General features: G+C 38.2%; 5 protein-coding genes across 6 annotated transcripts; 2 read left to right on the plus strand and 3 right to left on the minus strand.

The window, feature by feature from the left end:
* Positions 1-1,651, plus strand: LOC106382353. 2 transcript variants are annotated; one of them, XM_013822364.3, is made up of 3 exons: positions 1-593; positions 710-832; positions 909-1,651. In XM_013822364.3, exons 1-3 carry the CDS (start codon positions 132-134, stop codon positions 1,512-1,514), a joined length of 1,191 nt encoding a protein of 396 aa, XP_013677818.2. In that variant the 5' UTR covers positions 1-131; the 3' UTR covers positions 1,515-1,651. The 2 variants fall into 2 exon arrangements, with proteins under 2 accessions (XP_013677818.2, XP_013677819.2); XM_013822365.3 differs by having other exon boundaries at positions 6-593; positions 912-1,651.
* A 1,225-nt stretch (positions 1,652-2,876) lies between these two features.
* On the plus strand, positions 2,877-5,761 carry LOC106379913. The gene is made up of 6 exons (XM_013819759.3): positions 2,877-3,535; positions 3,774-3,938; positions 4,022-4,262; positions 4,355-4,521; positions 4,613-4,765; positions 5,135-5,761. Exons 1-6 carry the CDS (start codon positions 3,497-3,499, stop codon positions 5,477-5,479), a joined length of 1,110 nt encoding a protein of 369 aa, XP_013675213.2. The 5' UTR covers positions 2,877-3,496; the 3' UTR covers positions 5,480-5,761.
* A 968-nt stretch (positions 5,762-6,729) lies between these two features.
* LOC106379914 (transcription factor HRS1) lies at positions 6,730-9,768 on the minus strand. The gene is made up of 5 exons (XM_013819760.3): positions 9,303-9,768; positions 8,815-9,089; positions 8,524-8,719; positions 8,330-8,406; positions 6,730-8,211 (listed from the first exon to the last, which is right to left on the minus strand). The coding sequence occupies exons 1-5, from the start codon at positions 9,442-9,444 to the stop codon at positions 7,861-7,863; spliced, it is 1,041 nt and encodes a 346-aa protein (XP_013675214.2). The 5' UTR covers positions 9,445-9,768; the 3' UTR covers positions 6,730-7,860.
* A 1,419-nt stretch (positions 9,769-11,187) lies between these two features.
* On the minus strand, positions 11,188-12,359 carry LOC125577176 (allene oxide cyclase 4, chloroplastic-like). The gene is made up of 2 exons (XM_048738217.1): positions 11,936-12,359; positions 11,188-11,850 (listed from the first exon to the last, which is right to left on the minus strand). Exons 1-2 carry the CDS (start codon positions 12,144-12,146, stop codon positions 11,321-11,323), a joined length of 741 nt encoding a protein of 246 aa, XP_048594174.1. The 5' UTR covers positions 12,147-12,359; the 3' UTR covers positions 11,188-11,320.
* A 1,030-nt stretch (positions 12,360-13,389) lies between these two features.
* LOC106382354 (methionine aminopeptidase 1B, chloroplastic) lies at positions 13,390-15,880 on the minus strand. Its single transcript, XM_013822366.3, has 10 exons — positions 15,655-15,880; positions 15,397-15,481; positions 14,842-15,079; positions 14,590-14,751; positions 14,464-14,505; positions 14,316-14,387; positions 14,150-14,229; positions 13,939-14,036; positions 13,767-13,814; positions 13,390-13,662 (listed from the first exon to the last, which is right to left on the minus strand). Exons 1-10 carry the CDS (start codon positions 15,797-15,799, stop codon positions 13,517-13,519), a joined length of 1,116 nt encoding a protein of 371 aa, XP_013677820.1. The 5' UTR covers positions 15,800-15,880; the 3' UTR covers positions 13,390-13,516.
* Between the last annotated feature and the right edge of the window lie 6,130 nt (positions 15,881-22,010).

A 22,010-nucleotide genomic window follows, 5' to 3' on the forward strand; every position in this document is an offset into this window, starting at 1 on the left:
CTTCGTTGCTAAGCAGTCCTCGTACGACGCAACGCGTCTTCTCTTCTTTCCTCTTATAAACTCCATTCAAACCTAAAATCACATCAACCTGTTCTCTCTCTCTCTCATTTGTCTTCAACCTGTGAGAGCAAATGGGTAAGAAGCTTGACGCTTTGCTTGGTCGGAGTTTCAAAACCAACAAGTTCAAGTCTCTTCTCAACTTAGCTCTCACGAGGCTCTCTATCCTCAAGAACCAACGTCAAGTTAGATGCTCTCAAGCCACCTCTGACGTCACCGAGCTTCTTAAACTCGGCCACCACGAGAACGCTTACCACAGAGTCGACCAAGTCATTAAAGACCAAAACACCCTCGACGTTCTCTTCTTCATCCACGGCTACTTCACTCTCTTGATCGACCGTGTGCACCTCTTCGAACACAACAGAGACTGCCCTGATGAGATTCTTGAAGCTGTCTCCAGCTTGCTCTTTGCCGCTTCAAGAATAGGAGAGTTTCCTGAGCTTCAAGAGATTCGTAATGTTTTGATCTCGCGTTTTGGGAAAGATATGGCTGCTCGGTCCATTGAGTTGCGCAGTAATTGTGGAGTTAATCCCAAAGTAAGCAACTTTGATTTTGCATTTAACCCAATAACGTGTTCAGCACGTTACATATCTATAAATACAGAACAATATACTTACATATTTTATTGTATTTATGTTTATTACTACTATAGATAATTCAGAAGTTGTCGACAAGACATCCACCGAGAGAGGTTAGAATGAAGGTTCTGATGGAGATAGCTGCAGAGAACAACATCGTTCTGAAACTAGAAGAAGCTTCTTCTACTTCCACCGAGGTATGTTACTTTGTAATTAACCTCAAAACGAAAAACAGAGAGAAAGTTATGTTCTAATCAATTTTTTACTATTTAGCAGAGAACATCATCAGAAGTTTCTAAGGGTAAGTTAACAAGTGAAGATGAAGAAGGTTACGAGTTATCTGATTCGGTAAAGAGAGGAAAGAAGAAGTACAAAGATGTGGCTGATGCTGCACAAGCAGCGTTTGAGTCAGCGGCTCATGCAGCAGACGCTGCACGAGCTGCTGTGGAGCTTTCTCAGTTTTCTCCTCGTGGTGGGGGAAATTCATTTAGTGGTTCTGAAAACAAGAAATCAGAACAAGAACGTAATGATGATGATTTTAGAGGAGGTGAGGTTGATGCGAGGTCAGAATCCAAGAGGTCTATGTCAGATTCAGATGAAATTATTGAGGATGTCCCAGTGATGTCGTTTAGAGAAGACCCTGTGAAGTTGTTGGAGAAGGATGTTGTTATCTATGATAGTGAGGAAGAAATCCAATATACTACTAAGCCCAATACTACTACTAATGTTAAAGAGAAGCAACAAGTTATGGATCTTCCAAATAGAGCGGATACAGGACATGTGGACCACATGGTTCACTCGGTTGGAGATCCTTTTATGCGTAAAGTTGGTTTGAAGGGTCCGGTTTCAGTCAGGACCAGACAGGTTCGTGGATACTAAGAAGTATAAGTTTTGTTAATCAGGTGCATCTTTGATGACTGAGTTTTGTATAATATTTTCTGTGTTTTTTTTTCTTGGTCAAGGGTGTAAGAATATTGTTTTTTTAATGGATATAAGATTTCAATAACGTTGAAAAATTGCGTATGTTTTCTATATTCATGAAAAGTTTTTAGAATGAAATTGACCTGAGAGAGAAATTTCTAAGAACTCGCCTGGAAATTACTGGCCCATGCCCCTTCTTTTTTACCATGTTGGATGAGGTCAGAATAAGCCTGAAGACTTAGACCGACATATTCATCATATTCAACTTCGAGCTCCTCCTACCAAGTCACATTATTCAAACATTACCGCTTAGTTAATGTAGTTTGAAAGAGGAAACTTGTGAAGAACTGAAGATGTATAATTTTGCACCTTAAATTCCTTAGCACCTTTGAGTGAGTTATCTGTTAGAGTCAGGGTCGGCCCTGAGCTAAACAATTAAAGCTCTTGTTTTTGGAGGCAAAATATGTTATGTATTTTAGAGGTAGAAAATTTGTAAAAATTTATAGTGGTGCAGTGGTTTGAACTATTTTTTTTTTTGACAAAGGGCTTTTTCAGTGGTTTGAACTATTACTTATAAGTTATAACTTATGGATGATCGTTTAACTTTCTGTCCTTACATATTTATTCATATTTTTTTAATAAATAAATTTATAGTTTTTGGGTTTTAGGAACCAAATAGAACTGGGTCGGACCTTATAACAGTATCCAGATTGCAACAATTGAACATTTTTTTCCAGTCTTTGTTTCTATATTGAAAAAAAGAGTTTCTTTATACTAGAAATACTACAAGTCTAAACGATATAGGACAAAAATGCGAATGAAAATATTTGAATTCTTCTTCATCTTTAAGAAATTATGCTATTTATAAAGAACGTTTTTACATGATTACTTCTTATTTTTTGAATTTATAGAATTATATAACAAAAACTGTTCTTATAAAATTTGAGAATGAACAATAAATAACATATACTCCCTCTGTTTTTTAAAGATGGATGTTTTAGGAAAATATTTTGTTTCCAAAAGATGTATTTTTTATGTTTTCAAAGCATATTTGGTCAACTAATAATGAAAAATTGTGTGTTTCAAAAATATTAATTACATTTCTTTTAATCCTATTGGTTTAAAAATATAAGAAATATAAAATTACAAAAAACTATGCATTAATAATTAAGTTTTAATATGATTTCTTAATAAGTGTGAAAATCCTAAAACATTCATCTTTAAAAAACAGAGGGAGTATGTCTTTAGAGATGTGTTATTGTGTTTGTTAGAAAGAGTGCATGCCGTTTTGTAAATAAAAGAGAACATATAATTACGGATTTCGGTAATTAAACTAGTAATAGTCCGAATACTCTTAAATTAGTCCAACTTATTGGGTCGTCTGCTTCAAGCCCATGGGCTTATGTAAGCTCTTTCTTTCTTTCTTTATTTAAAGTCGAAGACTATAACTCATCAAAGTCAAACCCTTGTCGAAAAAGGAAACGAAGAACCAAATTACAGAAATATTGACCTACAAAAGCGATCGAAACACCCTCGAAAAGTTCAAAATCTCATATAAATAAATATGTTGATGATCAAAGGTCGTTTTGAAGTTTTCAGTTCGATTTTTACATTAATAATGTTTTGATGATGATTTCACTTGCCTTGTTGTTGCACACTTTGCTCTCTGTTTTTCAATTCTAAGAAATTTCCTTTTCAGCTTCTATTTGTTATCCACACTTTGACTAATCACATTAGGATTAGGAAACCACAAAAAAAATCTGAAGTCTCCTGAAAAAAAGAGAGTTTCCAAACACTCTGAGGAATAGTTTTTTTTTTTGTTGAGTATTAATAAACCAATCAATAAATAGCTTCTCGAGTTTCGAAGATTTTTTGTTTTATTTTGTTTCGTTCTGGTGTGCACTAGTTACGTAATCAAGCGTCTGGAAGAGGAGGAGACGATGATGCACTACCTAATTCCAGAACCAAAAACAAAAGAGGTATAACCTTATTTTTTTCCCTTTGATGATTCTGTTTGTGTGATCATATCTCTAGAATGTTGTCCAAGTCCACATTCTGATTTGAGGGTTTTTGTGTTAGATAAGTGTTTGATCCTGAGATTTAGATGATTGAATATTTTACACTAGTTAATGGAGATTTTGATCCTGGTTTTAGGACTTTTGTGTACGTACCTTTGTATAACTGTTTTTTTGTCTTATTATTGTTACCTGAAAATAGATTGTGTTCGAGAAAGTGTTATCATGTGATGGTCCAACAACTCTACAAGAAGTCAAAAACTTAAGCTCCAAGCGTAAAGCAGTTGAGGAATCTGTTAACAGAAGCAGCAACGTCACTGATGCTATTGCAAGAGAGATGAACAGAGGAATTACTTCATGTGAGCAGGTCAAAAAAAAATAAAACTCTTAGTTCTAAACCAAATATTTCTTTCTTGTAGCTCAAGTTTTTATTTTGTTATTATTATTCAGGATCTCCTTAAACTTGGAGAATACCTTCCCTTACTCTTCAACTTAGTGCATCACGCTGATAAAATTAAACACGTTTCTGGTCTTAAGATAAGATGGAGTAGTGGTTTGATCTCTCAGACCTTGATTCAGCGTAAGTGTCCAAAGTTCTTTCAAGTCGATAACATAATGTTCGAGCTTGGAATGGTTCTTTACTTCTACGCACTTAAGCTTCGTGAAAGAGCCATGGAGTTAGTATCCACAGGTTAGTCTTTTTAAAACACCTTCTTCTTTTTTTTTTTTTTTTGTCTTATGCACTACACTCATAAGTTTGCTTCCTAATGATTTACACAACAGATGTCAAGAAATCAATAACACTTTACCGAGAAGCATCTGGAGTTTTCCATCATCTTTCTCATGAACTTCTTCCTTCATTGCTACCTTCTTTGCCTCAAGGGAAGCTTCCAGAACTAACTCCTTCGCTTTGCACTTCTTTAAGTCTCCTCTGTTTAGCTGAAGGTCAGGTCAGTGATTATCTTAACTTTAATTTGCACAAACTTCTCTCAAGAAAGGTGAAAAAAATGATGCTAATAGTGAGACATGTTTCTTTAATAGGCTGTAACTACAAAGAACGCTGAAGAAAGTGGTAGAAGCGCAAGCCTGTTGTCGAAACTGCATTATGGTACTACACAAATGCTTTCGGAAGCCTCTGCCCTTTTGTCATCTAGAGCTAATGGAGAGTGTAAAGACCTATCGTCTCGCTTCCTAGTAAGTCCCCTATCTTTAAAACTTAACTATACGTGAAGAAGAAGCAACTAATGAAACTCAGCTTGTTGTTATATCTAAATACTGATCTTAGCTTGCTTCTGATTTTCATTAGAATCTAGATGGAGTAGCAAATCTCTATTTATATTATACATAAAAGTACACATCATTATGGTGATGATCAATGTTCAAGAAACTATTAGGTGGTAATTAGACGTTTTATAGTAGATTACTGCCTAGTCTATGTGCCTTCTAAACCTTATTTTCAAAAAATTGGTTTAGAAAAATCGTTCCGCTTATGATCTACTTGCTATTTTGGTGCCGTCTAAACCGATTTTTAGAACACTTATGATTGATGATATGTCCATATAGGAATATGTATCAACAATGAGAGCTTTACACGAGCTAAAGAGCCAAAAACACTTAGCGGAAGTGCTTGAATCCGAAGAGAGAGTAGGTGAAGCAGTTGGTGTTCTCCGGCGTGCATCAGCAGCGGCTAGGAGGAGTATGCCGTCAAAAGAAGACAAATGGATAACAATATTCAAGAACGAGAGAGAGGAAGTAAGCAAAAAAATGGCAAAGTATGAGAAGCTTAACGATTTCCTTTTAGAGAGGATTCCAGTAGAGACAGAGTTGCCTTTTCCTAAAGGTGAAACGATTGTTAAACTCATTCCTTACATTCCCACAAGATGGGAACAAGAGCTTCGGTTCAAGTAGAAGGTTCATCAACTATACTCTCTCTCCTTTTAGGCTGGGATAACTGTGTGCAGTATCTTACTATTTTTTGTTTGGTCTTCTGAGGTATGAAGAACAAATTAAGCTGTGTAATAGACCAATCCCTTATATACTTTGATCAATTAGTAGAAAAAATTTCTGATTGTCAAACTTTCTATAGACGTTTATGAGTAATGATCATTGAGAGAGTAATTGGGCATCTGACTTTGGACACTAAAGATAGATTTAGCATAAAGTCAGACTAGCCCATCAAGCCCAACAAATATTTGGAGAAAAGGTTGAAAATTATTCTTGTTGGAAGATCTTCTTCTTGCTGGAGATCAGAACTCAAAAGTCAGGAACCAAGACCATATAAATAATAACGTTATTGTTATCTTAAGGTGATGAGTATGAGTGAGTGTATGACCTTCAAATAACATACAGATTGTCCGAAGGCTCTGAACTATACATCTAAAAATGACTTATTTAATTATAAATATGACGATGACAACATATCTTTCTATATTATCTCATTATATTCAAACAATTTCAAAAATAATTTTCCATGTTTCTACTAGTCAGGACAGGAAGAATAATCTTCGAAAGGCTTCATATTACATAGTCAAAGATAAATTTCACAATGTCAACCATTTTGTTGAGGATTAAAACAAGATTAGTTTCACAATGTCAACCATTTTGCTAAGGATTAAAACAAAATTAATTTCACTATGTCAATTGCTAGCTAAGGATTAAGACAAGATAAGCACGTACTTATTGTATACAAAAGATGATAAAGTTAAGGTCCTGTATAAATTTGTACTCTTCCTACAAGTTTAGGATAACGACTTAAATTAGGTCAATTCGAATATTCCATATATTTGATTTTTAAAATGTTTGGACATAGACCAATAAAAGCACTGGAGTTTGTTGATTGATTAGTTAGCTATCTGTATTTTCCCTTGTTTCAGTGATAACTACTGTTATTTAAATAAGTATCAAGAGCCATTTTGTCCTTTAACTTGTGGAAAGGTCGCATTAACTCATGCGTAAAGCTTAGCCATCCTTCATTATTGTTTCTAAACTGATATCTAATGAAATCATAATCCGATTCCTGGTCATTTGGATCTGTCGTCAATACTCTATATATATATATATATATATATATATATATATATATATATAAGTTCTTATCTAATTTGTTTGTTTATTCTGCACATGGAATTTCTAGCCAGGTTGATCCGATCTTGAAAACGAAACCATATTATTGACATTCTGCATGAATTAAAAAAATACCTGCATTCAAAATGGAAATATATAAATATTTCATGTAAATTCAAACAAATCCAAATATAAACGTAAGGAAAAAAGCATAGAGCATAAAAAGAGAATACTGTTTTTAGTAGATATTTATTAAAAAGTTATATTGTTACACTTTATATATTTTTCGGATCAATAATCTGATACATAAGTTTTTTAGAAGGCCACATGGCACCGGTACGGCTGATAAACAATTTATTAAAAGAATCTTTAGATTAATTCAAGATTCTGAGAGATACTTTCCAAATAGGCAAATATATTAAGTGACCTAACCATATCTATTCAATGAATAAAAGTCTTCGCCCAACCAGAAGCAGAGAATATACTCTAAGACAAGGACATTGTAGCTATCGTGCATATTTGTAATAATATTCAACAACGTGAGAATCAAATTTTCAAAAAATTAAAAATAGTTTAAAATTATAGTTATAGTAAGTTATACATTTCGGGTCCGAGCATATTCGTCCCTTGAATGCAACCAAGTCAATAAGGTCCGGGTCTTTTTTTGTTATCATAATAAAATCAATTTTGTTGTCATGTGGTTGTGTGGTTGTGTGCATCTTTATATAATATGGTCGACAAAAACTTAGTATATCCTGTTAAGATCCCTTTGCTCTCGACTCTGCCGCCATGTTCATACTAGCTGTATACATACATTTGTTATACATATATACTATACAAAATATTAATTAGTGCCGTAAATTTTGCGTTAACGAAAACAAGCAGCAGCCACAATAATATTTAACAGAAACATGGCCATTAACACGCCATACTGAAATTTTGGTAATAACAACAACACAACAAAACAAATCCCTGCAATTTCGATTCCACATATTTATCAAACTGTGTAAAGTTTAATGGAAATAAAAATATAACAAGTCAACAAAATTGGAAAAAGAAACGAACAAGAAAGATTCAAATCAACTAGAAAGTTAAAATGGCACTATTCCTGAGTAAAACATATAGTATTGCTTTCGGTGCAAACCTCTATACACTCTTGATCCTCACGGTGTCAAATTCTAACTCGAAGAAACCAAAATAGTATAGAAAATATAAAGAAAAAAAAACTAAATATTCTTGACGTAATGGTTGCGGGTAGAAGAAGACATCGCTGGCGAGCTACATCGGAACACCACCTCTTCGCTAGGGCTTCCCGATCCTTTTTCTTCCACGATAATGGACGGTCTAAAATTGGAAGGGCTCGGCCACTGTGGCAGTGGTGGTGCGGCCATTGCTCCATATATCCCGGTGGTGGACCTGGTGGTGGTGCCACTAGTGGTGGCTCCTCCGGTGATCCTGCCTGTAGAGTGGTCAGATTTTGGAACCCATATGCCCTCGACGACTACGAGATGTTGCGCTTGAGAGTTTCCGTTGTTAGAGACTGTTTGGCTTGGTCTTCTTGTATGCAGTCTATATTTCTATTATATCCCAAAAAATTAATAAACATCAGTTTTTTTGTAAAATATATTTTATAGTGCCTAGATTTATACATCAAATTATAGAAAGAAAGAATTGTACATGTTTAAAAGTATTTACCTGTAAATGGCTTTTGACTTCATCATTAGTTAATCCATCAATCTTCATTAACTCCTTGATTTGCTTCGGCGTAGCAACTGCAAAATGGAACCAAAATAAACATCTCAACTAAACTTTTATGAACCCTAATACCAAACTATTGATCTAAATCACTAGAAAATTTAATTAACTCGTATATAAATATTAAAACGCACCATGAGGTCCACCTAAGTGTTGAAGAGCGTTTAAGAAGCGTCTATGCAACTGCGACGACCAACACCTTCGCTGCTTTCTTCCTCCATCTTTCTCCGCCTCTCTCTTCCTTCTTTCTCCACCGTTAGCCATCGCTTCTTTCTTCATACTTTCATCTTTCTTCACCACCGTGTCCACCATCTTCTCTTGCGTTCCTTCCTGAACAGTGAACACACACGATAGCAAATATTTAGAGCGTTGTAGTAAAGATTAGAATGAGTTTAATTATGATATGGATTCTCTAATATAATCACCTCTTTTGGGAGAAGAGGGTCAGGTTGGTTCCAGAGCTGAACAGATTTAAGCCAATCAGATTTCATGTTCTTGTCCTCATAATCATTGTCTGGATCATGATTTCCGTGCTCATCGTCTAATTCTTCTTCTTCATTGGAGGTTGATGAGTCTTTAATGGTTAGAAATTGCTCCAAGACAGGTGTACATTCCCCGGTCGTCTGCTCCGAGCACTCTGATTGTCCGTACATATTCTCTGTGGCCGTACCCGGCAACTCCCTCTTGCATGCCTCAATTGCTTAACAAACAAAATAAATTAAAGTAAAAATTTTAGGTTTTTAAAAGATGGTAAAATTTTTTACATATATATATATATGGTATGTTTTTCATTTTAGCAATAAAAAGAAAACGCAAATCTTGCATTTCTTTGTAATACATATATATGTAATATGTATGCATATAAATAAATACAATTCATTGTATATCAGCATAAGTATGTAATTATACGTACCTTGGGTTACGAGGTCTAAGCAAAGAGGGAGTTCACGTTGGAAGACATGAATCTTGCGTCGTTCTTCTTCAAGAGCTTCGATGTATTGCCCACATCTCTCTTGTTTCTGCTTGTAATCCATGTTGCTTAGCTTCTTAATCATTGGCGGTGATAAAGGAAGAAAATAATAATCCACCTTTTAATTGAGATTTACTTTTGTTTAGAGAGAATGAATAATACTTGCAGATCTGAATACATGTATATATATATGGCTCTACAAAGCATCACAAGGATCTCTATTCTGAGAGAATAAAAAACATAAAGTCGGCCCGTCGCGTTACAAGACGAATCTTGTGTTTCGTAATTTTATATTTTATACACCTTGATATGTTTAAAAATATTTTCGTTTGTAAAAGAAACGTAACCAATTTGATACATGTCTTGTTATGCTAGTAGTAGGTAGGGAGTGGTGAATATTCGGTAATGTGATACCGGGTTTTTTGGTTATGTAATCTTATTAATTTTGCCAAGATTTCACACAATAAGAGATGGATGCTTATAAAACGTCAAAACCCAAACTAATAGAGATGATACAAATTCTTTCTATGTATAGTCAATATGGGTCGAAAATCTAAGCCATATAATATGTGGGTGGTGAGTTATGAACTTCTTAATGGGTACATTAACTTTGTGTTAGAGTAAGAGATTTAATTAGTTTTCATCTCTGCGTGTGAGTGTGTATTGTTTTGCGTAAATGCTGACAAGATTTTACAACGAATGCAGACTATGATTTCAATGGAAGTCATATATAAATGAAAAGTTAAAATGTGTTACTAATATTATTTTGTATATTAAATTTATATGAAAATGAAAATCAACATTTATTATTTAATAAAAGAAGTACATATTAGTACCTACACATGACAACATCACAGTAGCTGGCCATTGGTTTGATAATTCAAAAGGATTATTAGCTTTTTGTTACTAATTAAATTTCTATAAAAAATTACGGAAGGTCGATGTGTTTGACCCGTCTAAGTATGTGATCTCTTTGAAACAATATGTGAGCCACAGTTTGATTAGAACAAAAACTGAAGCTGAATATCAGTTTTCAGTTTGATCAATCCTTATGTATGACATTCGCATAGCCAAAAAAAAACTTACAAAATGGGTGATTGGTAACAAATGCGAGCAAACTATGCTGGATTATATTATATATGCATGCAACAAATCAAATAAAACCAGTTTATCATATAATCTTGTACTGGATGCAGTTGCTCGTAAATTTTCCATGTTATAGTAATTCCTTTTATTTTTTTGTTAGTAATTACACTACAGACATAATTCACCACTCATGATTGGCCATAAGGATTTTTTTTCCCTCACTGCTATCATAAATTTTGAAACTGTGTAGTAAAGTACTAAATATTTAAACAAACTGGGAAAGAAAAGTTGCATGCATGATCTAGCTATAGTTGATAGCTGATACTACTATGTATTTTCCCTTCTAATGAAATGACTATTAATGACTGACTCTAAACTCAAAAGGCAAATGTCTATTCATGAAGAAGCCAATACATGGGAAAGGATAACCACATATGTATAAGTTTTCTTTCTATCTTTCCGATCAAACAAAAAAAAAATTCCCTTTATCCATTAGGGTTGATATTTTCCATAGAACCTGGAGTGTCACAGAATCTTGACTTTGTTGAATTCGTTCTATCCGTATCCATATTAAAATGTAGTTAGTGTATATATATGTCAGTATCTCTGAGTTTAGACCGGTAATACTAGTTAGCTGTATTCTTATTATACCCAAGTAAAACATAACGTGTTGCACTGTACTATCAAAGATCCTACTCATTCCAACTTTCCAAGATAATAGTACGCCAATAGATTTAGACGAAAAAAGAGTTCACAGGACTCGCACAATAGATTTACGAAAAGCGGCTCATTATTTTAAAGCCCATTATTTAGGCCCATTAAACAGACCCATTAAGATCCAAGAGAAAGAGAGAGCTCAACGACACAATGATTATTTATTCAGTAAAGTTTAGGATAGTGGCGTCGGGCTGAGCAGCCTGAGCTTCCGCCGCCGGCTTCACATCCTTCGACGGCTCAACATGTTTCCCGGTGAGCTCCACAGGCAAATCAGCGACAACACCTTTCAAGTAGAAAGTGTAGAACAGCTTGGTCGGATACACAAGCTGACGAAGCTTGACCTGTCCGTAAGCTCCTTCGAAGACGCCGGAGCCACCGGTGATGGCGAGCAACGTGTCCTCGTAAGTCAGGTAAGGTCCCTGAACGGAAATGTGACCGTATTCGCCGAAGTAGAAGCTGTACGAAGCTTCGAAGCGTTCGCCTTTCTTCTCAGGAACGTGCTGGATCAGAACGCAGAGCCCCGCGGTGATCCCGACGCGTTTCTTGAGGTCTCCGGTGTAGAGTTTGTTAGTGAAAGGGACGAGGTCGCCGATGCAGAGCTGTTGTGGGTTCTTGCCTAGTTTTAGAACCGCGGGGCTGTGTCGGTCGCCTTCGTTGAACTCGTACACGTTGAGTTCTTGGATCTTAGCTGTGATTGTGAACATAAAGCCAAGTCATTTTATTTCAAGATCTTATTTTTTATTTTTTATAATCTGTTCTTTTTGTTTACTTACTTGGTCTGGAGTTCTCGCTGCTGCTGCACATGGTTCTGAAGATGGAGGAGGAGGTGGTGGATCTTGATCGTGCGGATAAAGCTGGACCGTTGGATGAGATCCTTAGGTTATGGAAGGAGCTAGAGTAACCCAAAAGAGAGGTTTGATGATGGCGAGAGAGATTCCTTGCAAGAGAGATCGATGCAGCAGCAGCAGAGGAAGCCATGATCATAGACTTGCCTATCTGATACAAAGAGGAAGCTGGTTTTTTTTTTTTTTCTCAAGTGGTGAAGCGATAGAGACGAGCTTCTTTTTTTAATAGGATGCTTTCATCTGGAGTACTGTGCATTAGATCGTGATATTAAATGATGATGATGAGGCATGTGGTAGATCTGGGAAAGTGGCTGTCAGCTTCAACTATAATAAATAAACACTAAAAGACAAACAAAACGTAAAATAGGAAGAAACTCGACTTGTTTATACTTTATATCAAGGGAATTTGCACTAGATAGCAAAGTTATGGGAGGTAATTGGGTATCTAGTAGAGAGACTGTGCAAAATGAGGTAATACCAAAAGTGTTTTTATATCCACAACTAAATAATACACAACGTCGACTGACACGTCAAAATGTTGTTGACGAGAAAATTTTAATAATTTAATGGAAAAAATATCATGCCATTGTCGCGCCCGTCACATCAATTTGTAAAATATCTCACAGCTCTTCTATCTGCAATTATTGTAGGTATATCCGGTTGCAAACAACCTCAAGAGTTCCCAAATTTACCAGACTACGAATTAATACTGGGTGAACATAACGGAAGATCCAGAACCAGATCAGAAATGCAATTGAAAGGCGAGGTCCGGGAAAATGATAGTGAAACCGAGAGGTCAAAATATTGTTGACCGGTAACTTTAGCATCCGTCCTAACAATTTGTAAAATATATCAAAACTCTTCTCTCTTTAATTATTAGAGCTACATCCGGTTGATATATCTAATATCATAGTTTTAAATTAATGTAACCGGTTTCGCCAAGTGTATTGCGTTTTCAATACAAATTTAATTATTTGCGAGTAACCCGGGTAGCAGGTAACGAGGAAGGTGTGGATAAAGGAGATAATTGGCAACTCATGGAAAAATTGTCATGGTTCACCAATTATTAAAAAGTTTGCATAGATCTGCAATTACCACCCTGAATTTTTATTTCTAGCTAAATAGGCCTTATATCAATTGAGAATTAGTGTAGTTTGATAAAGAAAATACCTGACCAAACATGTGGAACATTTAAAAATATCAGTCAACCCAATCTTCAGATCTGAATATCTGATACGTATATTATGGTGCAGGGAAATGAAATGCTGTAGTCTATATAATTAGTAATCTATAAACTCAACATCTGGAAAATGCGATCAAAAGCTTGGAAAAATTAGATACTACAAATAAACTAATAAAAGTAAACTAAAAAAAAACCGACAGATGGAAAATGATTTATCATAAACCATATGGAGGTATATTCTATTTGATTACATGGTCCATTAAGAGCCTGAAGAAATCAACATTTAACAAAGAGGGAAACGGAAAGAAAGACAAAAGTGAATAGTTTCAGCATTTGGTAAGAATCTCAGAACCAGTTCTAGTAATCAGAATTGTATGCTCACACTGTGCGGCTACCCCACCATCAGCTGTTAGAGTAGTCCAGTTGTCTGGCCATGTTACACATTCCGTGGTTCCTATCGTCAGAATCGGTTCTGCAACGCCCAAATTGTAGCCATCAACTTCTTGTTATTATTATATTCATTACAAGCAAAAAAAATGAAAACCATGACATGGAGGAGGAACAAAACTGACTTACCAATTGTGAAAGTTTGTCCTTCAACCATTTGCCCAGGCCCATCATTTCCTGCAAATTTGTACAGAAGATGAGCCACCAAAGACGACATGCTTGGCATTTACAAACCCAAGTATTGTTTTACATTGTGTTACAATCAAAAGAGCAGTTTTGCTAGGAAAGATATATAACTTACGGTAATGATAAATCAAGGGTTCTGAGTGGAAGACTGGTCCTACACCATGCCCAACAAAGCGCTCCACCACGTTGTAGCCGTTCTTTTCAGCATGCTCGCTGTTTGAAACGTTAAACCACCGAGATTGTTTGGTCTTAGCTTTACTATTTCTCAAATTATACCCATCTTCACAGTTATATTCATTCCATCAAGAATGGGTTTTGGTTACTACCTTATTCTCTTGCCGATTTTCTTGAAGCTTGCTCCATCTTTGCAAACGGCTATACCTCTCTCCAAGCATTCCTCCGTAACCTTCAAGAGCAATAAAACAACAGAATCCATTTATTATGAACAATGCATAGACACAATGAAGAGAAAAAGAAGAAGAAGAAAGCTACCTTTACAAGTCGTTTAAAACCTTCATCTACTTCTCCACAGAAGAAAGTTCTTGATGTATCTCCATGGTAACCCTGTAGCAGTTACAAATCCCAAACAAGTGTTAATATGATTTGATGTCTCAAGTTTTAGTGAATCAAACAGACTTACATCCAAGTAAACTGTGACATCGATGTTTATTATATCCCCACTCTACAATCAGAAACAACAGTTAGTTAGTGGTAAACATATAAACTCATTCCAAAGAACTCTTGGACTTAAAAGCACAATCCAAACCTGCAGCTGTCGAGAATCTGGTATCCCATGACACATACACTCGTTCACTGACGTACACACACTTTTAGGGAACCCACCATACCCAAGAGGCGAAGGATAAGCACCAGCTTCAACAATCATATCATGCACCGCTTTGTCTATTTCATTAGTCGTCACAGATGGCTGCACAACCATAAACCACATACCAACAACTACTCAGGACACTATACACACACAACAAGGAGAGCCTAACAAAAAAAAAAAAAGTCTTACTTTAACCAAAGTTCCTGCAAAGTTTAGAACCCGAGCAGCGAGCTCGCAAGCAGCTCTCATCTTCACAATGCCTTCAGGACCAGGAATCTGGAACTCGGGAGATATATCGGGTAACACGCCAGACTCAACGTAAGGAGGCCTTGGTATGTGGTCAGGGACGAGGAGACGAGGGGAGACTCTTCCACGTCGTAACGGTGGGTTTCTCCTTACTTTTGAAGTTTTTTCAAGCTCTCTCATCCTACAAAATGTCAATTATATTTTAAAAAAAAAACAGAAAACGGCTCCCCGGCGAGGAAATGTTAACTCAGCTCGCTTAGTGACGCTGGAACGCCATGCTACCACCAGACCACATGGTTAAATGTTAATTATATTTAAAAAAAAAAACAGTAAACGGCTCTCCGGCGAGGAAATGTTAACTCAGCTCGCTTAACGACAGCTGGAACACCATGCTACCACCCGACTACTAACGCGTGGTTAAATGTTAATTATATTAGCAATCAATCAAGATTTGCAATATCTTTGGATACGAACGAAATGAGAGTTGATTAATTATACCTTCTGATTCTAATGGCTTCCTCTAATCCAGAAACTTTCTTGGCGGACACGTGGAGTTTTCTCGGAGGATACGAGTTCTTCTGACCTAGAAGAAGATAACGAACGAATCTCTTCAATTTATCAACATTCAAATTGGAAGTTTAATCTCTTTCTATAACGTAACTGTTACTTTCTTATCGCTAATTCTCTTGGCGAAGAAGCTATAAGGCGAAACGAACAGAGTAAATGACGATGAACAGTGAGAAGTTGATGACAAACCGGAGAGAAGGGATAGAGAAGAGGAAGCGAACGGAGCTGCTCCGATGAAGCTGCTAGACGGAGATACATAATCGCCGTTGAAAGAAGAACGGAGTTGCAAGGAGGACGATGGCGAGAAACTGGATAGAAGACCCGTAGACGCCATCTTCGCAACTTCACTGGTAAATCAAAAACTGTAACGATTCGATAAATTTTAACATTTTTTTTTGGAAAAAGTTATAAAATGTTTTTGATATTTATTTTGAGAATACAGACTATTGGACTAGGCCCATGGGCCTATTATCTACTCTATGTGAGCTACTTAGACTTTAGAGCATGTTTATCGGCGTCGCTTAGGAGGGTTGTTTAGCTAAATTGGCAATTAAAATAAAAGGAAAATAGACAATTAAACAAAGGACGTCGCCTAATTTGGGTCTCGAAGGCACGTTGCTTAGCGGGTACGTGGCACAATCAGGTTGGCTGGAGGAGCAGTGTCATCTTTCGTCTTTTTTCTTTTTCTTCTCTCGGTGGCGAAACAGTGAGTCCTCGACTCCTCGACGCCATGAAGCCGCTCTGCATCTCGAGATTGGAGACCATGGTTGGTTGTTTCTCCCCTCTCCGATGCTCCAATCATCAATCCCCAACGTCTCAGCTCTCCTCCACTGCACAGTCCCTGAATCATCGGCATCGTCAGCTCTCCTCCACCTCAGTTTCGACATCGTCAGTTCATCTCCGTCGTGCTGCTCATCGTTAGAATCAATTTCGCCGTCGCATTCGAAAGACTCGTGAAACATCAATGGCTACTTTTGGCTATTTTGCACATCCAGTCCTCATAGTTTGGTTCTTTTCTTTTTGACCCCAACTCAGCTTTAATATTTAAAAATTCATTAAGCACCCACTAAGGGATTGCACCAATAAACATGCTCTTAGGGAGTTATTTAAAACACGATTTGCATGGACTTTAAATTATGGACAGGACCACAAAACGTTTGAAATTAAATGTACTTCAGCAGTTGAGCTATAAAGGATAGGGGTTTTAGATGTTGAGCTAGGCTTTCACTTAAAAGCTAAAAACATTTGAGCAAATGATAGGCTTCTGAAAATATTGAACCAGGTTTTTAACTTAAGTCATGAAGAAGGCTAAGAAACCGTTATACGTTTGTTTTTCTATCCATGAAGCCTATACTTTCATTCTCGTGCCACAAGCCGAGAATTTCTTTAATTAGTTGGGTGTGGGTTTAGCAATTTGTTTATGTGTTTTGACATTCTAGTATATGCTGGGTTTTTGTGGGATCTAAATCTACATAATAACTCTTTCAGAATGGAGATCAGAACTATATTCGATATAGTATATCCGAAGTTCTTCGCCCTGAGCTTTTTTGAATAGAGGGAGATCCAGTTATTTTACAAAAAGTAAGAACTCTTGCTGGCTGCTAAAGACTGCTTTGTACAAACTCAGATCAAGTTGACTCATAGCGACATTCGTAAACCTGTGAAATTAACGACGCTGCATTTATGTACTTTCATACTTACTGAAATATCAACATTTTTATAAGCCCAAAGGCCGCAAACACATCTGTTGAGGCCCAAGAAACTACTCAACGTTCCTCTTTCAACGGTCACAAAAGATCAGACTCGATGACGTCAAAAGGTGGTCCTTGTACGGGGTTCACAGCTAAGGAGTTACAGCTATCAAACCGGTTCGAAACCTTGGGATTGTGCGCGGCCACATGTTGAGCTGTCTTTTGTCTTGTCTGTACTAGGGTTTACAGTCTTTCCTATATATTGACGTCAGTTGTAAAGCGTGAAAGTTAAGCAAGAAACATTCAATAACAAAGTTATCTTCTTCACTTATTATACTCTGTTTCACCAAGCTTTCATGGTATCAGAGCCATGGATGGTGATCCTCTTTCTGCTCCATTGACAATCGCACATTGTGTGACGCTCAAGCTCAACGACTCAAACTACTTACCTTGGAAGTTTCAGTTTGAGCAGTTTCTTAACTCTCAGTCTCTTCTTGGTCACGTTACTGGCGAAATACCTAGACCTCCTCCGATTCTCACCGTCCGCAATGGAGATCAAGTTGCAGAGACTCCTAACCCAGAATACGCTAAGTGGGTTCGTACGGATCAACGTGTTATGGCGTGGCTGGTCGGATCTCTCTCTGAAGAAGCCATTAAAAGCGTTTATGGGCTGCGTTCATCTCAAGAACTCTGGTATTTCCTGGCTCAGAAGTATAACAGAATTTCCCCCACCCGAAAGTTAGATCTACAGAGCCGCATCCAGAGTACAAAAAGGGGATCTCGTTCTCTTTCTGAGTATCTCTCCGAGATTAAGTCTCTTTGTGATCAGCTTGCTTCCATTGGCGCTCCTCTGTCCGAACAAGAGAAGATCTACGGTGTGTTAAGAGGTCTGGGAAAAGAGTACGAATCAATTTCCACTGTCATCGAACACTCGATGGATATTTTCCCTGGACCAAACTTTGAAGACGTGGTTTTCAAGCTGATAGGTTTCAATGAAAAGCTGTCGTCTTATGAAGCTCCTACTGAAACCGCGTTGCATCAGGCTTTTTACTCAGGTAGAGGTGGCTACTCTTCGCGTGGTCGTGGTTACTACCGTGGCGGTTATCGTGGTAGAGGAAACTACTCCACTCAAGGAAGAGGCTTTCCTCAGCAAATCAGTCAAGGGTCTGGTCGCGGGTCTTCTTCATCTGGTTCCAACAATCGCCCTACTTGCCAAATCTGTAACAAGTTTGGTCATGCTGCGCACAGGTGCTACAAACGCTTTGATCATTCTTATCAAACTGAAGAACTTCACAATGCACTTGCTGCTATGCGTACATCAGATCAAGCCCAGCCTCCAGGACAAGAGTGGTATGCTGACTCAGGTGCTACTGCTCATATAACGAACAACCCCTCCCAGCTTCAGTCCTCTCAGGCCTACACAGGCGATGATTTAGTTCTGGTTGGTAATGGAGAGTTCCTACCCATCAGTCAGGTTGGTTCAGCGGTTTTGCCTAGTCTGCAAGGTAATCTTCCTTTAAATGATGTTCTTGTTTGTCCTGGTATCACTAAATCTTTACTTTCAGTCTCAAAGCTTACGGCTGATTATCCTTGCGCTATTGAGTTCGATGCTGACAGTGTTGTTGTGAAGGACAAACAGACAAGGCTGCTTCTAACCAAAGGAACTAGACAAAAAGACTTGTACGTCTTGGAGAACCCGAAGTTCATGGCTTTCTATTCTCACAGACAGCAAGCTGCAAGTGGTGATGTTTGGCACATGAGGCTAGGCCATCCTCACCATGAAGTTCTCCAGCGTCTCTCCAGCAATAAGGCCGTTGTCATCAATAAACCCAGTCGCAAGCTCTGTGAGGCGTGTCAACTGGGAAAGTCAAGTCGTTTACCCTTTAGTAGTTCTGTCTTTGTAGCTACAAAACCCTTAGAACGTGTTCATTGTGATCTCTGGGGGCCTTCTCCAGTGGTTTCAACACAAGGGTTTAGATATTATTGTGTTCTTGTTGATCAGTACTCAAGATTCACGTGGTTATATCCTTTGCGTATGAAATCAGACTTCTTTTCTGCTTTCCTCCACTTTCAGAACCTAGTAGAACGACAACTTGACTCCAAAATAAAAATCTTTCAAAGTGATGGGGGTGGTGAGTTCACAAGTAAGCAGTTTACTACTCACCTGACATCATGTGGGATCAAGCATCATTTGTCTTGCCCACACACTCCACAACAGAACGGTCTGGCCGAGAGAAAGCATCGGTCCATTACAGAGCTAGGCCTGTCACTGATGTTTCAAAGCCGGGTTCCGCATCAGCTTTGGGTAGAAGCTTTTCTGACAGCAGTTTACCTCAGTAATCTTCTTCCCTCATCCGTTCTTTCTGAGCACAAAAGCCCTTATGAAGTACTTGTAAACAAAGCTCCTATCTACACGTTTCTGCGCGTTTTTGGGTGCAGCTGCTATCTGTTTCTTCGCCCTTATAGTAACAACAAGTTTGATCCAAAGAGTCTTCATTGTGTCTTCATTGGCTACAGTGAGAAACACAAAGGCTATCGCTGTCTTCACCCACCGTCTGGCAGAGTTTATATCAGCAGACATGTGTTGTTTGAGGAGAGTTCATTCCCTTATCAAAAAGAATTTCAGTCCTTTCTAACTCCCTTAGATACGCCACTTCTCTCTGCGTGGCAATCAGAGTATAGAAAGGAACAACCACCAGTAGAGCCTACAGTTGCTCCAGAGGAAGAATATTTTACCCCTCCGGTTCAACAGAATGTTCAACCTCAAGCTTCAGAAACACCAGCGTCCTCTCAGTCCACTGGTTCGATCTTTTCTGAAGCAGACTTCCCACCTCTCCCCTCCCCTGCAGCCTCTCCTGCCCCACCAGTTCAGCCTGTTCCTCAACCAGCACATGTGCACCCAATGGTCACAAGAGCTAAAGACGGCATCAGGAAACCCAATCCAAGATATGTTCTTCTCTCTGTAACCTCTCAGTATCCTGAACCTCGAACTGTTGCTGCGGCATTAAAGGATCCAAATTGGACCAATGCCATGAGACATGAGAAGAACAACATGGATATCACACACACATGGGACTTGGTTCCACCTGATCCAAGTATCACACCGATTAGTAGTGGCTGGGTTCACAAATCCAAACTGAATGCTGATGGAACGTTGAACAAACGAAAGTCAAGACTAGTAGCTCGGGGAAACGAACAGGAAGAAGGTGTAGATTTTGTGGAAACTTACAGTCCAGTTGTTCGAACAGCTACTATACGTTCAGTCCTTCATGTTGCTGCGGTTAAAGGTTGGCAAATCAAACAGCTAGATGTCGAAAATGCCTTTCTACATGGTGATCTCAAGGAACCTGTTTATATGAAACAACCACCTGGTTTTGAAGATCCTGAGAAACCTGATTACATATGCAAGCTAAGAAAGGCTATCTACGGTCTTCGTCAGTCACCTCGGGCGTGGTTTGACAAGTTCAGTACATTCCTGATTGAGTTTGGTTTCAAATGTACTCATGGAGACCCGTCTTTGTTCGTGTATCTTCATGGTGACGACGTGATATACCTTTTGCTCTACGTTGATGATATGTTGCTCACAGGCAACAATGACAAGCTCATAGGTCAGCTTCTGGTTCATCTCAACACGACCTTCAGGATGAAAGATATGGGGCCAGTCCACTATTTTCTTGGCATCCAAGTTCAAGCTACATCCGATGGTTTGTTTCTTTGTCAAGAGAAGTATACCACAGATTTGTTAATAAGTGCAGCAATGTCTGACTGTGCTCCGATGCCAACACCGCTTCCGATGCAACTGGACAAAGTCTCTGGTCAAGATACTCTGTTTTCCGAACCAACTTACTTCAGGAGCCTCGCAGGCAAGCTTCAATATCTCACATTGACAAGGCCTGACATACAATTTGCAGTCAACTACGTTTGTCAGAAGATGCATGCTCCAACTGTTGCAGACTTCTCCAACCTCAAGCGTATTCTTCGTTACCTGAAAGGCACACAACGGTTTGGGTTAAACATCAATGCCAAGACAGGGTTTCTCTTGTACGGGTTCAGCGATAGTGATTGGGCTGGTTGCCGTGATACAAGGCGCTCAACTGGTGGTTTGTGTACCTTCCTTGGTTCAAACATCATTTCCTGGTCTGCTAAACGACATCCCACTGTCTCAAGATCTTCAACGGAGGCTGAATATCGCACCCTATCATTAACCGCAACTGAGCTTAAATGGTTGGCGTCTCTACTTGGTGAAATGGGGATCTCTCTACCTGACACACCGGAGTTGTTCTGTGATAATCTCTCTGCAGTATACTTGACTGCCAATCCAGCTATGCATAATCGAAGTAAGCACTTTGATACAGATTTTCATTATGTGCGTGAGAGGGTAGCTCTTGGAGCTTTGGTCGTTAGTCATGTACCTGCAGTTCTGCAACTGGCGGATATCTTCACTAAGCCCTTACCTCAACAACCTTTCCTAAGCTTGCGAGACAAACTTGGTGTTCAGGATTCTCCCGCCACAAGTTTGAGGGGGTGTATAAGCCCAAAGGCCGCAAACACATCTGTTGAGGCCCAAGAAACTACTCAACGTTCCTCTTTCAACGGTCACAAAAGATCAGACTCGATGACGTCAAAAGGTGGTCCTTGTACGGGGTTCACAGCTAAGGAGTTACAGCTATCAAACCGGTTCGAAACCTTGGGATTGTGCGCGGCCACATGTTGAGCTGTCTTTTGTCTTGTCTGTACTAGGGTTTACAGTCTTTCCTATATATTGACGTCAGTTGTAAAGCGTGAAAGTTAAGCAAGAAACATTCAATAACAAAGTTATCTTCTTCACTTATTATACTCTGTTTCACCAAGCTT

This window comes from Brassica napus, chromosome A8 (assembly GCF_020379485.1).
Source record: "Brassica napus cultivar Da-Ae chromosome A8, Da-Ae, whole genome shotgun sequence".
In the NCBI taxonomy this organism is placed as follows: domain Eukaryota; kingdom Viridiplantae; phylum Streptophyta; class Magnoliopsida; order Brassicales; family Brassicaceae; genus Brassica; species Brassica napus.

What these genes read in the sequence shown, in the direction of transcription:
- LOC106382353 (XM_013822364.3), top strand. Translation starts at nt 132, where the DNA reads ATGGGTAAGAAGCTTGACGCTTTGCTTGGTCGGAGTTTCAAAACCAAC. An exon ending in ATTGTGGAGTTAATCCCAAA is followed by an intron (nt 594 to 709) that starts GTAAGCAACTTT and finishes TTACTACTATAG; the next exon opens with ATAATTCAGAAGTTGTCGAC. An exon ending in CTTCTTCTACTTCCACCGAG is followed by an intron (nt 833 to 908) that starts GTATGTTACTTT and finishes TTTACTATTTAG; the next exon opens with CAGAGAACATCATCAGAAGT.
- LOC125577176 (XM_048738217.1), bottom strand. Translation starts at nt 12,146, where the DNA reads ATGATCATGGCTTCCTCTGCTGCTGCTGCATCGATCTCTCTTGCAAGG. An exon ending in CAGCGAGAACTCCAGACCAA is followed by an intron (nt 11,851 to 11,935) that starts GTAAGTAAACAA and finishes TCACAATCACAG; the next exon opens with CTAAGATCCAAGAACTCAAC.
- LOC106379913 (XM_013819759.3), top strand. Translation starts at nt 3,497, where the DNA reads ATGATGCACTACCTAATTCCAGAACCAAAAACAAAAGAG. An exon ending in GAATTACTTCATGTGAGCAG is followed by an intron (nt 3,939 to 4,021) that starts GTCAAAAAAAAA and finishes ATTATTATTCAG; the next exon opens with GATCTCCTTAAACTTGGAGA. An exon ending in CATGGAGTTAGTATCCACAG is followed by an intron (nt 4,263 to 4,354) that starts GTTAGTCTTTTT and finishes TTTACACAACAG; the next exon opens with ATGTCAAGAAATCAATAACA.
- LOC106379914 (XM_013819760.3), bottom strand. Translation starts at nt 9,444, where the DNA reads ATGATTAAGAAGCTAAGCAACATGGATTACAAGCAGAAACAAGAGAGA. An exon ending in ACACTTAGGTGGACCTCATG is followed by an intron (nt 8,407 to 8,523) that starts GTGCGTTTTAAT and finishes TCCATTTTGCAG; the next exon opens with TTGCTACGCCGAAGCAAATC. An exon ending in AAGTCAAAAGCCATTTACAG is followed by an intron (nt 8,212 to 8,329) that starts GTAAATACTTTT and finishes GGGATATAATAG; the next exon opens with AAATATAGACTGCATACAAG.
- LOC106382354 (XM_013822366.3), bottom strand. Translation starts at nt 15,799, where the DNA reads ATGGCGTCTACGGGTCTTCTATCCAGTTTCTCGCCATCGTCCTCCTTG. An exon ending in GAAGCCATTAGAATCAGAAG is followed by an intron (nt 15,080 to 15,396) that starts GTATAATTAATC and finishes GACATTTTGTAG; the next exon opens with GATGAGAGAGCTTGAAAAAA. An exon ending in GTTTTAAACGACTTGTAAAG is followed by an intron (nt 14,230 to 14,315) that starts GTAGCTTTCTTC and finishes TTGCTCTTGAAG; the next exon opens with GTTACGGAGGAATGCTTGGA.